The 13772-nt window shown below is 55.3% G+C and overlaps 5 protein-coding genes across 5 annotated transcripts; 2 read left to right on the forward strand and 3 right to left on the reverse strand.

Annotated features, from left to right (window-relative positions):
• Positions 1–648: 648 nt before the first annotated feature.
• F5144DRAFT_350228 (uncharacterized protein) lies at positions 649–2371 on the reverse strand. Its single transcript, XM_066784293.1, has 3 exons — positions 2028–2371; positions 1004–1888; positions 649–951 (listed from the first exon to the last, which is right to left on the reverse strand). The coding sequence occupies exons 1-3, from the start codon at positions 2118–2120 to the stop codon at positions 709–711; spliced, it is 1221 nt and encodes a 406-aa protein (XP_066639769.1). The 5' UTR covers positions 2121–2371; the 3' UTR covers positions 649–708.
• A 1413-nt stretch (positions 2372–3784) lies between these two features.
• On the forward strand, positions 3785–4916 carry F5144DRAFT_350278 (cyclophilin-like domain-containing protein). Its single transcript, XM_066784295.1, has 2 exons — positions 3785–3968; positions 4047–4916. Exons 1-2 carry the CDS (start codon positions 3891–3893, stop codon positions 4470–4472), a joined length of 504 nt encoding a protein of 167 aa, XP_066639770.1. The 5' UTR covers positions 3785–3890; the 3' UTR covers positions 4473–4916.
• A 401-nt stretch (positions 4917–5317) lies between these two features.
• Positions 5318–8087, reverse strand: F5144DRAFT_350266 (uncharacterized protein). Its single transcript, XM_066784294.1, has 2 exons — positions 7308–8087; positions 5318–7256 (listed from the first exon to the last, which is right to left on the reverse strand). The coding sequence occupies exons 1-2, from the start codon at positions 7772–7774 to the stop codon at positions 5411–5413; spliced, it is 2313 nt and encodes a 770-aa protein (XP_066639771.1). The 5' UTR covers positions 7775–8087; the 3' UTR covers positions 5318–5410.
• Positions 8088–9012: 925 nt separating this feature from the next.
• Positions 9013–11118, reverse strand: F5144DRAFT_582203 (cyclophilin-like domain-containing protein). The gene has a single exon (XM_066789486.1). It carries the CDS (start codon positions 10785–10787, stop codon positions 9186–9188), a length of 1602 nt encoding a protein of 533 aa, XP_066639772.1. The 5' UTR covers positions 10788–11118; the 3' UTR covers positions 9013–9185.
• A 5-nt stretch (positions 11119–11123) lies between these two features.
• On the forward strand, positions 11124–13539 carry F5144DRAFT_350307 (P-loop containing nucleoside triphosphate hydrolase protein). Its single transcript, XM_066784296.1, has 7 exons — positions 11124–11558; positions 11614–11698; positions 11754–11773; positions 11828–11863; positions 11914–12075; positions 12126–12451; positions 12502–13539. Exons 1-7 carry the CDS (start codon positions 11460–11462, stop codon positions 13307–13309), a joined length of 1536 nt encoding a protein of 511 aa, XP_066639773.1. The 5' UTR covers positions 11124–11459; the 3' UTR covers positions 13310–13539.
• Positions 13540–13772: the final 233 nt, after the last annotated feature.

Genomic DNA, 13772 nt, shown 5'->3' on the forward strand with positions numbered 1-13772 from the left:
TCAATTCACCACATCTGGATTTCGAGATAGAGGATTGTCTCAAGGTTGAATAAAATTGTGGCGCGTACTTTAGGTTTCCGCGGATGTAGTTTAGTCCAGCCACTCCAACGACTGGGAACACGGCCGCCAGTGACCCCCCACGCGTAGCCATAGCCATCTCAATGCCCCTTGACCCGACCCCCGATATCACCCCTACCACAAATGCCTGGTCAACTGGATATTTGAGCATCGCACCGTTCCTATCCTAAGCATCACACATGGTTCTCCTCCTTCTCCATGCTGAGGCAAAAAAGCCTATCACGTCTGGCTCATCGTCTACCAGGCCGTTTGTCTACCCAACAGCGCGGCACCATTGCGCATAGCCCACCTCCCGCTTTACTCAACGTGTCGTCGCCTGATCTGCAGTTCTGTCATTCAAACCATACTGCGAACATGGCGTGGAGGGTGCGGGATTGGGTCGTTGAAAAGCTCGTTAGACGCCGGCAGCGCTCGAAAGATCCGGACGAACAAGCCACGGCCCAAAGACCAGTTGACGGTATGTATTATCCAGAGTTCCGGTTGGGTGGAATAGTCGTCTTGCTTCGATGAGCGACGTGTGGCGAACACTTTCGGTCTCGGAGGGCGAACGGCATGCTCTAGCCACCAAATCGACGCTGTGTGCTCTGGGTCGTCCCATTTCCATTTAGATGCTGTGTATCTCACAAGAGATCACTCGATCAGCATCTTTTTAACTCCCCCAACCTCACACAGCCCAAGATGCCGAATCGCCTCTCTCTCGGTGGCTAGGATGATGGTTCGATCTGGAAGAATGGGGTTGTTGGGATCGACATGAGATGCGTCTTTTGCTGCTTGCTCGATGGCATCCATCTCCTCCTTGCAGGCCTGCTGGTCCATCGGGCATACCACGATCGGCTGGCGTAATGTGATATCTCTAGCGGACGTCATGTGGGCCTAGAACTTGTGAGAAAAAAAGAGCGAGGAAGCTGATCCGGAGAAGTCGCACCTTGATGCTTAAAAAAAATTCAACCTTGTATAATGTGGAGGTCGTCGAGAAACTTGTCACCTCGTACATTGGAAATGCGGGTTTGCCCCTTTTTATTATGCCATCCGGATCTCTTAGGTCTCGGGCCGGGAGCACAAGCCCTAGGTTGGTGATGTAGCCGGTCTCGGGCATCTTCGTCCCCACGGCCTGGGTGTGTTTGGCGATTTTGTTGATCTTCTTCGTTGGCTCGTCTCCTTCGGGGTTGAATGTAATCTCCTCCTCAATGGTGAGTGTGAGCTTTTGGATCGTCACCCTTTTTGCTTTGTTAAGGTAGTCCGGGTTCGGCGAGAGCTTGACATAGACCGTGATGGGGTCCAGGGGTCCGTAGCTCCATTTTGGAAGCGATATGCCTAGAGTCACTATATGGTCGGCCGTTGCCGCCCTCGTTTCTGGTCGGTTGTACATGCCGAAGGTCGAGAGCGTGTCGTACCGCTGGAGCGGAATGGGGAAAGTATAGCGGTTCTGCATGCTGGACCCCTGCTGGACGGTGACTACGAGCTCGTAATATGTCTCGGCGATTCGGCTGGGTAGTTGCATGCTCGCAGGGGGGATCCGGCGATTCGTCTCTTCACCACTGCGCCCGAACGGAATGAATATTTGAAATGGCAGGTCCATCGCGATCACACTCTCCGCCTCTTTTCCCGACACGCATCGAAAAAGTAGCACCTCCTTCCCTACCAAATCCACTGTTTCCCGTCGCGGCGTCCCGAGGTGTCGTTTTGCAACATTTTCGGCGGCTGGATGTATCGTCTCGCGTCGCTGAAGACAGATGCGCACCATGGAAACGTTCACGGGTGCTGAGAAGCCTGCGCCGGGGCGGATTTCGACTTTGCCAACGATTCTAGGCTGCAACAGTCAGAATTAGCACACGAGCATGCGCCAGCATTTTGCAACGGCGCAATTGCGCAGTCGTTCCAGCATGAAGCGTCCAGTATCGAAATCTACATGCGATCTTGGAGAGCAAATAGAAGAATGCGTGACCTACCAAAGTCGCGGAGATACCGGGGTAGCCCACCAAGAAGCTGCTGTTCGGTGGGCCGGATATCCTCACGGTCGCAGGGGCATTTGCCGCATTCATTATGGAGATGACGCCGGAGCGGCGATTGCCGAGATCTCGATCAGGACGGGGAGTTGTCGTAGTTGTTGTCGTCGTTCGCGGAGTTTAGGGCCGGCGCAATGGCCTTCGCCGGTCATCGATGGGTGATGGCCCACTGGACTGCGATCGGCTGCCTGCCGTGTTGGGGCCGAAGGTAGTCAATTTGGGGTGAGGGGTTCTTGGATGTATCGTCGGCGCTGTATCGATAAGATTGTTTGCGCCGTGCGGACATCGGCATTACATTGGCATCGGCCTCGGCGGTACGTATGGGGTTGCGATCGAGAGCTGCGCCAACTCCAAGTCCGCCGTTCAATGTCGTCGTGAAAACGGATCCTCGTGGGGTGGGCTGGCCGGAGCCTGTCGTGCTTGTCTTACGCAGCACGCTCGGATTACCGATGTCCGGTAGCGTTAGCTGCAGGTCTGGCTTAGGTCGCAGCGGAATGGCAAGGTAGGTCGCTGCTGAGAGGGGGACTATGGGGGCCGAATGGCGTTGCCTCTCGAGCCGCCGAGGTCTTTGTCCCGTTGGATTTGGCCGTTTGGCCGTCGTTGTGGGATTGGAGGGTCACTTTGGGGGATTCGGCCCTGTTACAGCAGTTGCGCTCCCCGTGCTTGCAAATCGTGGGCCTGTGCGATACAGAAAACGGGTCAGTTGCCCCAAGCTATTATTCAAAGCAACTGGTGCACGGCCGTTCATCCCAGGAAAAATAATAAAATGCTTCGGCAGCTTGCACAGTACATACAGGGTCTGCCTGATCAGGAAATGAATGCGCAGGACGGATGTTATTCCGGGCGACCTATCCCCCCTCCAACTGGCTCAGCCCTACAGGGAAGGGCTTCCCAGCTCCTTACACAGTACCTAGGTAGGTACCGTCGGTGGCCCGAGGTTACAGGTTCGATAGGTTAGATTTCCATGCTGTGAGGAAACAAATAAGCTCACCGAGCTTTAAATGGTGTGGGTTACAACTTCGCTGGCCTGGAGGATGACCGCCGAAGAGAAGGCCAGCGATGCAAAGGATCGGTGAAGAAACCAGATTTCCTGTGAGGAGGTGGCAGCCTTGCGCTGGTGTTTTGATGCCTGGGAATATGCAGGTCATCCAAAAGGCCCTGCGATGGCGGCAGGGACCCCTGACAGCTTGTGGATACAGCCCCAAAGATACCCCGCTATACCCCACAAACAGAAACACAGGAAATGACGGTTCTTCCACGTCGCATTCGCATCGAGTCCTGAAACATCCACCTCGTGGCCAAAAAGGACGAATTCGGAAGGAAAGCAGGATATCAAGAAGAGGAATGAAGTAAAAGAAGCAAAGAAAAATATCAAGTAAAAAAAAAGAAAAACAAGTAATTAAAGCGAACATGGTTTCTTTCGACCCTCGGTTTATCTTCCTTTCGTCTCTCGAGGTTTAGTCGACATTTACACCTAAAGTTCGGCCTTTTTTTTGCCCATGTGATGCATGCCTCAGCAACCTGTAGGTGCGGCTGACACGGCCTTCTCGAAAGTGTAAGGTACCTTACCTTATGGACGGTAATGATACCCATGGAAGTTATTCAGCTCCGAATAGGTACTTCGTGAGTTTCGAGAGCTGAGATGGCTTGAGATGGCCATAGCTTCGGCTGGAAACGCCAAGCTTCTGTCTGATGTCAACGGCCAGAACACCTTGGCTTGCTTTCCCCATGATCAACCCCAAATACCTAACGAAAAAAAACATGAACCACCAATAACACCAAAAGCACCCACAGCAGCTACCCATCATGTCGGTGACGCTACACACTACCCACGGGGACCTCAAAGTCGAGGTGTTCTGTGAAAGCGTCCCCAAAACTGCAGAGGTAAAGTCGCATTCCCTCGTTTCCCCCAAGGCACCCCCTTCCCAACCTCGCGCGCGCATTAACACCTCGCACTCTTAGAACTTCCTCGCCCTCTGCGCATCCTCCTACTACGACGCCTCGCCCTTCCACCGCCTCATCCCCTCCTTCATGGCCCAGACGGGCGCGCCCGCCAACCCCAGCCCCCCCGACAACCCCAAAGGCGGGCGATCGATCTACGGGCCCACGTTCGAGGACGAGATCCGGCCGGGCTTGCGGCACCACGAGCGTGGGGTGCTCAGCATGGCCAACAAGGGCGCCAACACCAACGGCAGCCAGTTCTTTGTCACCTTCGCGGCGGCGCCCCACCTCGACGGCGTCAACACCGTGTTTGGCAAGCTGCTGGGCGACGAGAGCCTCGCGACCTTGGCGCGCATCGAAGCTGTTGAGGTCGACAAGAAGAATCGGCCGCTCGAGCCCGTGCGCATTGAGAGGGTGACGGTGCATGCCAATCCGTTGGCAGCGTGAGGTGGGCTGGCTGGCTTGTGGAGGTTTATGAGGATGCGAATAATGGAGGACTGCATGCGCGCTGCCATACCGGCGATCTGCATACCTACATACCTACAAACCCTGCCGATGGGTGGGATGCGGTGATGTTAGCCAGAGGGGAAAGGCTCCGCCGCGTGAGATGGACACAAGGCCTTGCGAACGCTGGCCATGCTTATCTGGGCTCGCATGTCAAGCTCTGAAAGCCGAGGGCCCAGTTGGTTGGCTTAAACCTGAAGCACGACCGCTGTGTTGCGCGGGGATGCCTTCGGGACTCTGACCTCCAACTTCAGGGGCCCGTTGTTGGGCAACGCGCGCTCGGGATGGGCGCCCAGATTTGAGATTGGAATTGGGTAGGGGGCTGATTTAGGTTCGGGGCAAACATGTAGCGGTACGTTTTAATAAGTCGAAAGATAAACAATTAATTAAGATCTTTATGGCACGCAAGTCTCAGCAATAGCGACACAACCTGACGCTGCTTCTATGCGCTCTGGATTCGCTATCAACTTTCGTCATGAAGTCGTAAATATTCCCACTCATCTTAAATGTGAGAATAGGGCGGTTGAACTTCGCCAGCCCCATCCAAGGTTCATCGAAGGACAGCACCTCCTCGCAACTTTCTCGAATCCGGGCCCAAGGCCATGTATGTAAGTGAAAGAAATAATAAAAGCCCACCCACCAGGACAGAGGATATCTCGAAACGTGTTTGTGCAACCAGCCAACCCCACCGCCCATACACCCCCTTCCACTTCCTTCTCTCCCGGTAACCGCAGACTCGCCGACCCGCCGACCATCCCAACCACCGAACAACGAACAAGACCAAAAGAGTGGAGAGCCGTCCGTTAGTTAATCTCCCTCTCGCACCTACATACTGCCTAGGCGGTTCCCCACGGGGTACCCCAAGCAGGGTTGAGGGGAAACTAATCCTTCCTCCGCCGCTTGGCGCCTCGCTCCGGGCTGTCAAGGTCCGCCCTGGTGATCTCCTCAGTGCCGGCCGGGCTAGGGGTATTGTTCAGCGACGTTGCCTCAAAGACTCGCCCCGGCTGAAACCCCGCATTACCACCGTCCCCGGCCTGGCCAACACCACCGCCCGCGCGACCACCGCCCACAGCACCGCCAACGCCAATGCCCCCGCTACCGGAAAGATAATCACCAACCGAATTATCGTCCAAGCTAAAGTTGAAGTCCGTCCCGTCAGCGGTACCCGACATGCCCATCCCATCCAAGCCCCCGGCCTCGAAAGTCGGATCAGAGAAGGCGCTGTTGTGAAGGAACTGGTCGTAGTCGACGACACTATCGAAGTAGCTCGTGTTGGGGTTCCCGTTTTCGTCTAGCCCGGGGATGCGGCCCGCTGGGCTGAGCGGCCCGAGTAGGTGCGTCAGGGCGTCGATTTGGTCGGCTTGCTCGGTCTGTAGGCGCTGCAAGGCGTCCAGCTCGGCTTGGGTGCTCTGGATTTCGTGCAGGGACGGCATTTGCAGGGAGGACAGGTTCGAGGGAAGGGACAGGACGTCCGGTACAACAGGCGATGTTGTCGGCGGCGGTACGGACGCGGTCGGGCTGACGGCAGGGATGCCGTTGACTGCTGTCGTCGCTGTTGTGGCGATTGGGTTGCTCCCGGCCATGATGTTGAGCATTTGTGCACGTTGATCGTCGCTCATGCTCGCGGGGGTCTTGGCGGCCACATCTGGGAGGTCAAACCCAGAGGTGTTGTTGACGGCATTGGTGTCTTGTATGATTTTCATCATACCTTCCTGAGGGTTGCTCCGCAGCTCGTTCTTGATGTAAGACGGGGAAGTTGTGTCCGCAGGCGAGGTGTCGAAGAGTTCGGTAACCGTCCCCATCTGGGGGGCCTGGTGCGAAGCTTGTGGTGCTGGTGGGGGTGCGGAGGTGCTTGGTAGCGTGCTCGCTTTCGTTGCTTGAGGATGGGGAATCGGAGGTAACAGACGCGGTTGTCGCTTCGGAGTGCCTGCCGTGCTGACGTTTTGAGACCGCTGGTTGACGAATCCGCCGAGGTCAACGACGCCGCTGGTTGGAGAGATTTGCGTTTGAGGGTGTCCTTGACCATTCGGTATGATACTTGCCAGAAGATCTTGTACTGTCTGCGCCCCACCCTGCTCTTCCAACGATTTTCTAAATACGTTGGCCAGGAAGTTGAGTATGGCGTTGATCGAGTTCTCGTGGCGCTCGTGCATGTTCTGGAAAAGGAGAGCCTGCTGGTAGAGCTGGCTCTGGTCCTGACGCATCTTATTCAGCATGTTGGAGATAGCAACCTGCTGCTGCTGGATCCTCTCGATCTGTGACTTGACTTGCACCAAGTCCTTCCTCTGCAAGGGACTGAGTTCGTGGGAAACCGATGCTCTAGCTGCCTGGGGAGCCGCGAGGTTCGGTGCGCTGTAGGCTTCCTCCACCCCTTCTTCTTCGCTCTCGACATCGACTTCGTCTTTCTTCCCCTTCTTCTTGCTGTTGCCGCTCTTGGGTTTGTTGATCAGCCACAGGAGGTTAGGATGGCCGCGGCGAAAGTAGGGATTGTAGTATTCGCTTGGGCTCTTGTTCTTCCTCTCGCTCGCTTTCATCGAGTTATCAGACAGCCCCACACGCTTGTGAAAGCCGTACATGTTCAGCTGCCGCACGAACGAGGCGTAGTTATTGTGTTTGAAGAGCTCGGGGATCAGTGTCTTGGCGAACTCATCCTCGTCAAGGACAACAAACGAATCGCCCTTGTCAGACCAGCGAATCAAGTCAGTGTTCCTAGATTCGTCCAAGAAACTACATCATGTCAGCGCGTGTTTCAACGGAGAGGAACGAATACGGACATACCTGCTGAGCTTCTGGACAAAGGGCGGTATCTGTTTTCTCTTCGCCTGCGCTTCCCTCTTTGCCCTTTGGGCCATCTCCTCGAGCCGTTCGACGTTGTCGTGCTCATCCGAACCCGGATTTGTTTGTTGAAGGTAGGCCGGGTCTTCGCCGTATCCGCTCCATCCGTCAGAGCCGCGGTCGAACGGGGTCCTAGGGGCTGTGGGAACTAGCGCCCGGTTGTTCTGCCGCCGCGCGAGGGCGTTTGAAGACGCCGGGATTGTTTGCCCGTAAGGGGTCGCTGTCGGAAGCATCGCGGCGAAGGAGTTCATGCCGGGGGTTCCGGAATCGCCGAAGCTGGCCCCTTCCACACCATTCCACCGAAACATCGGATCCGGCTGAACTGGGGAAAACGACTGCGGTATCTGGGGTAGCGGTGCCATGGGGGGTGGGCCTGGAGCAGGTCGTTTTCTCGGATTGGGCGACGACATAACACTGGCGAGCGTATGCTTGACTAGCTGGGACCGACGTGGAGACGACCCGGGCTGTCAGCAACGGTCGGGAGCGTGTCGGGACGGGTTGCCCGGAAGCAGGCAGCTTTTCGATACCGTAATGCCGTGTTCGTCTGGTAATCATCTAGCACGGCGCCAGGGCTCGGTTTCGGGTCCTTAGGTGGACGACGTTTTCCGGTGATTTCGATATCGCGTCGCAGAAATTACGGTCGAGGCCGGCGGAGGTGCGGGTTGCTGTGGCGAGCGTTATTCTTCCCAGATTTGGACGGTATGTACCAGCACTATATATCCCTGATCTTTCCTCCGCAGTTCAGAGCAACGCTGGTCAGAACTAAGCACTGAGCCTGTGCTTCGAGATGCTTCGTGACGGCGCGACAGGCCCGCTGAGATTGTTCGTTGAGAAAGGCGCAATGTATTCTTTATCGCAGGGTATTCGGTTCTCAGTCGCCGCACGAGAACAAGGGTGCTATATGGGTTGTCCCGCGGATGCAATGTTCAATGGAACTTGTGGGCGCTGGACCGTCGAAGCGATCTGAACAATGCGCGTTGGTCTCAGAGCACGGGTTCGCGACGGCTTGTTTCCGGTTGGCGGACAGATACAGCGGTCAGGGGTGCCTCTTAGAAACCCCTTCACCCCCAAAAGCGAGTGATTCCCTCGGATGATATGGTGGTTGATCGGGGTCGCGTCCCGTCTGTTGCGCAGGAATTGGGAGGATACGGAAATTTTTCGTCAAGACTGACCAGAAGGCTTGGTTGGCGGTTGCGACTTCTTGCACCGTTATGGTAGGTTACCTGTTGATATGATCTCGATCATAGCGATTTTTGTTCTTGGCAAAAAGCAAAGCCAATCACTTTCCGCGATTCTTCGGGACCCACATGCGGGGTACACTGATAACACGCAACGGCGCTGGACAAAAAGGCAACAGAGTTCACTGCTTGGACAATGAGCATCTAAGTTCTCTTAATCTGACTGGGATAGTAATCAGGCAACCGTAGTCGAGTTTTCCAACCTTGAGTTGCTACTCTGTACCAAATTCAGCTAGTTCGGGTGCTGAAAAAGGGTGATGTTTGATGCCCCCACTTTAGCTTCCGCGCGCTATGAACTGCTGTTGAGAACCTCTTCGGAGGAGTTGATGGACTCGGAGTGGGCCGGTTGACAGTGCGGTGACGTCAAAAATACTTCGGTAGGTCTATAGCAACCCAGAAATTACCTTACCAAGAGACTACACCTCGGAACTGCTTGATGTGAAAATCTCAAAGGAGATGTCGCATGGCATGTGTATCCAATGGGAAAGCTCTAGGCGCCGCACATTTGGATTGTTCTGGGGATCTCAAAGACAAAAGCGCCTCTACGGCAGCTTCGAACTACATTCAATATGCTACTTTTACCTCAGCGGCCGCTCCTATCTTTATCGCGACCGCGATCCCTGTCCCAGGCCCGAGAAGACCCTCCAGAGCGAGCATCCCTTATTGCCCTCTTATCCTCCTTGAGAGTTTTAGCTTTCTCGAGCGGGTCAATAACAACTAGTTCCTCTTCGGCCTTCTTTCGATAACTCAAGTCTTTGCCCAATTTATCAGCTGCGAAGCTCAATGTGTGAGACATCCAGCCTTCGTCGTCGCTCTCCTCCTGGTCCTCTTTATCCCAGGCCTTACAGCTTTGGCAGTTAGCAATGAAATGCAGGTCGCACACTTCTGCTTCCTCATCTTGGGTGCCTTCCTCTCCAGGTTCAGCGATCAAGGGCTGAGACGTCTTTTTCTCGGCGGGCGCCTGTTCCAGCTTTGAACGGAATGCTGTTAAAAACGCGAGGGCTTCTTGTTCCTCCCTTGTGCTCGTTGCCCCAGGTCGACGCTTCCGCCCCCGTGTTGACGTCTCCGGCACCATCAACTCAAGCGACGACTTCATCTTTTCTTTGACAGGTTCTGCATGAATTGTCCGCTTCATTGATGCCTTGACCGCGGCAATTTCTTCGTTGGTCCGTTCCAGAAGAGACTTTTTCGGGGGTTCTACGGCCTCAGGGCTGGACCTTTCACTGTCGTATGTCTTAGGTTGTGGTGGCTTTGGCTTTGATACCAGATCTGGTTCCGGGGCCTCTGAGCCCTTCCGGGGTGACGCCGGGCGTTTTTCTGACTCCTGCGCCTCCTTGTTCAGTGCCTTCTTCTCTTTCTTTACAGACGCCCTGACGGGGATCGCTTTCTGAGCGGGCTCCTCGTCCAGGTCCATCACAATCCTTGTGTCAAACTTGGCCTTTTTGGCGATTGGAAGATCTTCGACATCACCTTCCTCGTCTCCAAAGCTCAACAGTTGCTTGCCTCCTTTCCTTTTCTTCTGCTTCTTTTCTGCGGGAGCCGGCTGTGGTACCTGCTGCCGCACCTTCCTCTCTCTCCTCTTCATGTCATCGAAGGGATTGATAAGGATTTCGATGCGGACGATTTTCATTTGGTACAGTGGGCGTTCGGTGCCCTCTGCTACCTCCGCCTCGCCCATCTTGGCTAAGTTGTAGATGGTGTCACCCGCCACACGGCCAAACACGGTGTTCTTGTTTGTTAGTTCCTCTGATTTGCCCAAGGTAAAGAAGAACTGGCTCCCGTTACTGTTGGGAACACCCTCGTTCGCCATGCCCAGGAGACCTCGGCGATTGAACTTCAATCGCGAGTGGAATTCATCCCGGAAGCCCACTCCCATCAATCCGGCGCTTTGTCCTTTGCGTTGATCCATCGGCCACGGATCCAGGTCACCACCGAATGCGCCGCCATCATATATCGACTCTCCTCCATGTCCGGTGCCAGTCGGATCACCGCCCTGGAGAATAAATCCCGGGACGAGACGGTGGAAAACGGTGTTGTCGTAGTATCCGTCCAGGCTCAGCTGTAGAAAATTGCGGCAGGTCAGGGGTGTCTGTTTCGCAAAGAGTTCAATAGCGATTTCGCCTTGCGTTGTGTGGATGACGGCCGACGCGGTCGGTTGCGGTTCGAGATTGTAGATGGACGACATCGTCGAGTCGCGTTGAGGAATCAAGCAGCAAGGCCTTGAAGGCAGATTTTAGAAAGCGTGGTACAATCGCATCAAGTTGTTTCTTTGGATCTAGATGGGCAATTGAATGTCGGTAGGTTGGTACTGGCACTGGTGGTGATACGCCGTTGCAAGGAGAGAACTTGAAGCTCAGTTGAGCTGAAGCTTGCCATTTTCCTGCTGCCGCCGGCAAAACATGCACAGCCACATTTGGAGACCGCCAGTGGGGTAACGCCTCGATGGTGGAGTGGGCGCACTGTCAACATTCGTGAGCCTTCAAGCTACGTCAAAACCGCTAGCCTCTTAAGAAGGATTCCGGAATGACTACTGTGGGGAGAAAGAGCAACTCTTCAAACAATCCCCCGAACAAAGTTTTGGTTCAGGCTCTGCCTGGCATTACGCCGTAGCTGTGCCTCCGTTGGTTTGGAACGTGTGGCTGTGCCGTAGGGATTAATGCGGGGCACAGTAGGGACCTTGGTCGTTGTGTCGTCCAACTTGGAGCTTGCGACTGCAGCTCTCCTATCCCTCAACGCCAACAACCGCTCCGCAACCCATCTTGCCGTCGTTTTCTCGCATCGCTTGTCAGTTTGGCTACATAGGCACTGCAGTTAAATCCTTACGTACCCCGAAAACCGCCCAAATTCACTAATCGCAATGAGCGACCCGCGGGACCCGTCATCGTACCGGGTGACGCCGAGGATCCGCTACAACACCGTCGGCGGTGTCAACGGGCCCCTCGTCATCCTCGACAATGTTAGCCGCCCTGTTTGGAACACTGGGGAATACACAGTTCTGATTGTTTTCCCAGGTCAAAAACCCACGGTACAATGAGATTGTCACCCTCACACTCCCCGACGGGACCCAGCGATCGGGTCAGGTCTTGGAAACCCGAGGTAGGCCTCCATAGATGGTAGTCCTCGTGCTCACAGTGACTGACGACTTTTATAGGAAGCAGGGCCGTCGTTCAGGTAGAATCACCGACATCACCATTCGAAGAGGGGGGTTGCTGACGCACGTTCCAGGTCTTTGAGGGCACTTCGGGCGTCGATGTCAAGAAGGTAGGGTGCAACCAACAAAACATGGGGAAACGCAGCTAATAAAGGAATAGACTCGCGTTGAGTTCACTGGGGAGAGCTTGAAGCTCGGTGTGTCAGAAGATATGTTGGGGCGTATCTTCGACGGCTCGGGTCGTGCGATCGACAAGGGCCCCAAGGTGCTGGCCGAGGAGTTCTTGGATATCAACGGCAGCCCTATTAACCCCTATTCGCGGGTAAGGATACCTTTTTCATACGCTCTTAGCTCAAGACTTATGCAGTGCAGGTTTACCCCGAGGAAATGATTTCGACCGGTATCTCGGCCATCGACACCATGAACTCGATTGCGCGCGGCCAAAAGATCCCCATTTTCTCCGCCGCCGGTCTCCCGCACAACGAAATCGCCGCCCAGATTTGTCGGCAGGCCGGGTTGGTGCAGCGCCAGGGCGTCACAAACAAGGGTGTCCACGACGGCCACGAGGAGAATTTCTCGATCGTCTTCGCGGCTATGGGTGTCAACCTGGAGACTGCCCGATTCTTCACTCGCGACTTCGAAGAGAACGGCAGCTTGGAGCGCACTACCCTTTTCCTCAACCTTGCCAACGACCCTACGTATGTCCTAGTGTTTCTCGCCGCTGTAGCCTTTGCTAACCAACCAACAGTATTGAACGTATTATCACGCCGCGCCTCGCCCTCACAACTGCCGAGTATTACGCCTACCAGCTCGAAAAGCATGTCCTCGTCATTCTCACCGATCTCTCCTCGTACTGTGACGCCCTCCGCGAGGTGTCGTCCGCTCGCGAAGAAGTCCCCGGTCGCCGCGGTTTCCCCGGTTACATGTACACGGATTTGTCCACCATATACGAGCGTGCTGGTCGTGTGGAGGGTCGTAACGGCTCTATCACGCAGATCCCGATTCTGACCATGCCCAACGACGACATCACACACCCCATTCCCGACTTGACGGGCTACATTACCGAAGGCCAGATTTTCGTCGACCGTGGCCTGTACAACCGCGGCATCTACCCCCCCATCAACGTGTTGCCGTCGCTCTCCCGTCTCATGAAGTCGGCCATCGGCGAGGGCATGACGCGGAAGGACCACGGCGACGTGTCCAACCAGCTGTATGCCAAGTACGCCATCGGCCGTGACGCAGCCGCCATGAAGGCCGTTGTCGGTGAGGAGGCTCTGTCGGCAGAAGACAAGCTCTCGCTCGAGTTCCTCGACAAGTTTGAGCGCACCTTTATCAGCCAGAGCCCGTACGAGTCGCGGACCATCTTCGAGTCTCTCGATCTCGCGTGGAGTCTGCTGCGCATCTACCGCAAGGACATGCTGAACCGTATCCCCGCCAAGATTCTCAGCGAGTTCTACCAGCGGTCGTCGGCGGACCGTAAGGGCAAGGGCAAGGCGACGACCAAGGACACGAGGGACACGGCGGCGCCCGAGGAGGAGAACTTGATCGATGCATGAAGAGAGGTGAGTCAGGATTGGGTCATGAGCAAGCGATGCATATATACGTAATGCGAGCGTGTTCGCTCTGTACGGGAGATTTGGCTTGCATTGTAAATGATAGGCTGGGGCGGCGGTTGGCGGTTGGCGAGTTCGCAGATTGGAATTTGATGAGTGTTTGGTTCTCTCCATGCTAGATCTCAACCGTGCCCGGCAACAGCAACCGACGCCTTGCCGAACGGTTAAATTTTGCCGTATGTATCTGCCATTGGAGCGCGTCCATTTCTCGCCTCGCCTGTGCGCTGTAACATCGTTGTAGTTATCCCGTGCCGTTTGATTCCCGCCGCGCGCCTTAAACCTTAAACGGGAGACTTAGACGCAAGCTTGCCGTTGAATCAAGGGCTTTGTCAAGGATGGTGTCGTAGTAATTCTGTGACCCCGAGGCTCTACTGACTGCAACATAGTTTCCAACCCCTCGGTATTA

This window comes from Chaetomium tenue (assembly GCF_020726465.1).
Source record: "Chaetomium tenue strain MPI-SDFR-AT-0079 chromosome Unknown F5144scaffold_6, whole genome shotgun sequence".
NCBI lineage: Eukaryota > Fungi > Ascomycota > Sordariomycetes > Sordariales > Chaetomiaceae > Chaetomium > Chaetomium tenue.

Excerpts from the sequence above, each read along its gene's own strand:
- F5144DRAFT_350228 (XM_066784293.1), bottom strand. The coding sequence starts at position 2,120 with ATGAATGCGGCAAATGCCCCTGCGACCGTGAGGATATCCGGCCCACCG. Across the intron at positions 1,889-2,027 it reads CCGGTATCTCCGCGACTTTG|CCTAGAATCGTTGGCAAAGT; the intron begins GTAGGTCACGCA and ends TGACTGTTGCAG. Across the intron at positions 952-1,003 it reads AATTTTTTTTAAGCATCAAG|GCCCACATGACGTCCGCTAG; the intron begins GTGCGACTTCTC and ends CACAAGTTCTAG.
- F5144DRAFT_350278 (XM_066784295.1), top strand. The coding sequence starts at position 3,891 with ATGTCGGTGACGCTACACACTACCCACGGGGACCTCAAAGTCGAGGTG. Across the intron at positions 3,969-4,046 it reads GCGTCCCCAAAACTGCAGAG|AACTTCCTCGCCCTCTGCGC; the intron begins GTAAAGTCGCAT and ends TCGCACTCTTAG.
- F5144DRAFT_350266 (XM_066784294.1), bottom strand. The coding sequence starts at position 7,774 with ATGTCGTCGCCCAATCCGAGAAAACGACCTGCTCCAGGCCCACCCCCC. Across the intron at positions 7,257-7,307 it reads TTTGTCCAGAAGCTCAGCAG|TTTCTTGGACGAATCTAGGA; the intron begins GTATGTCCGTAT and ends GACATGATGTAG.
- F5144DRAFT_582203 (XM_066789486.1), bottom strand. The coding sequence starts at position 10,787 with ATGTCGTCCATCTACAATCTCGAACCGCAACCGACCGCGTCGGCCGTC.
- F5144DRAFT_350307 (XM_066784296.1), top strand. The coding sequence starts at position 11,460 with ATGAGCGACCCGCGGGACCCGTCATCGTACCGGGTGACGCCGAGGATC. Across the intron at positions 11,699-11,753 it reads TCAGGTCTTGGAAACCCGAG|GAAGCAGGGCCGTCGTTCAG; the intron begins GTAGGCCTCCAT and ends CGACTTTTATAG. Across the intron at positions 11,774-11,827 it reads GAAGCAGGGCCGTCGTTCAG|GTCTTTGAGGGCACTTCGGG; the intron begins GTAGAATCACCG and ends CGCACGTTCCAG.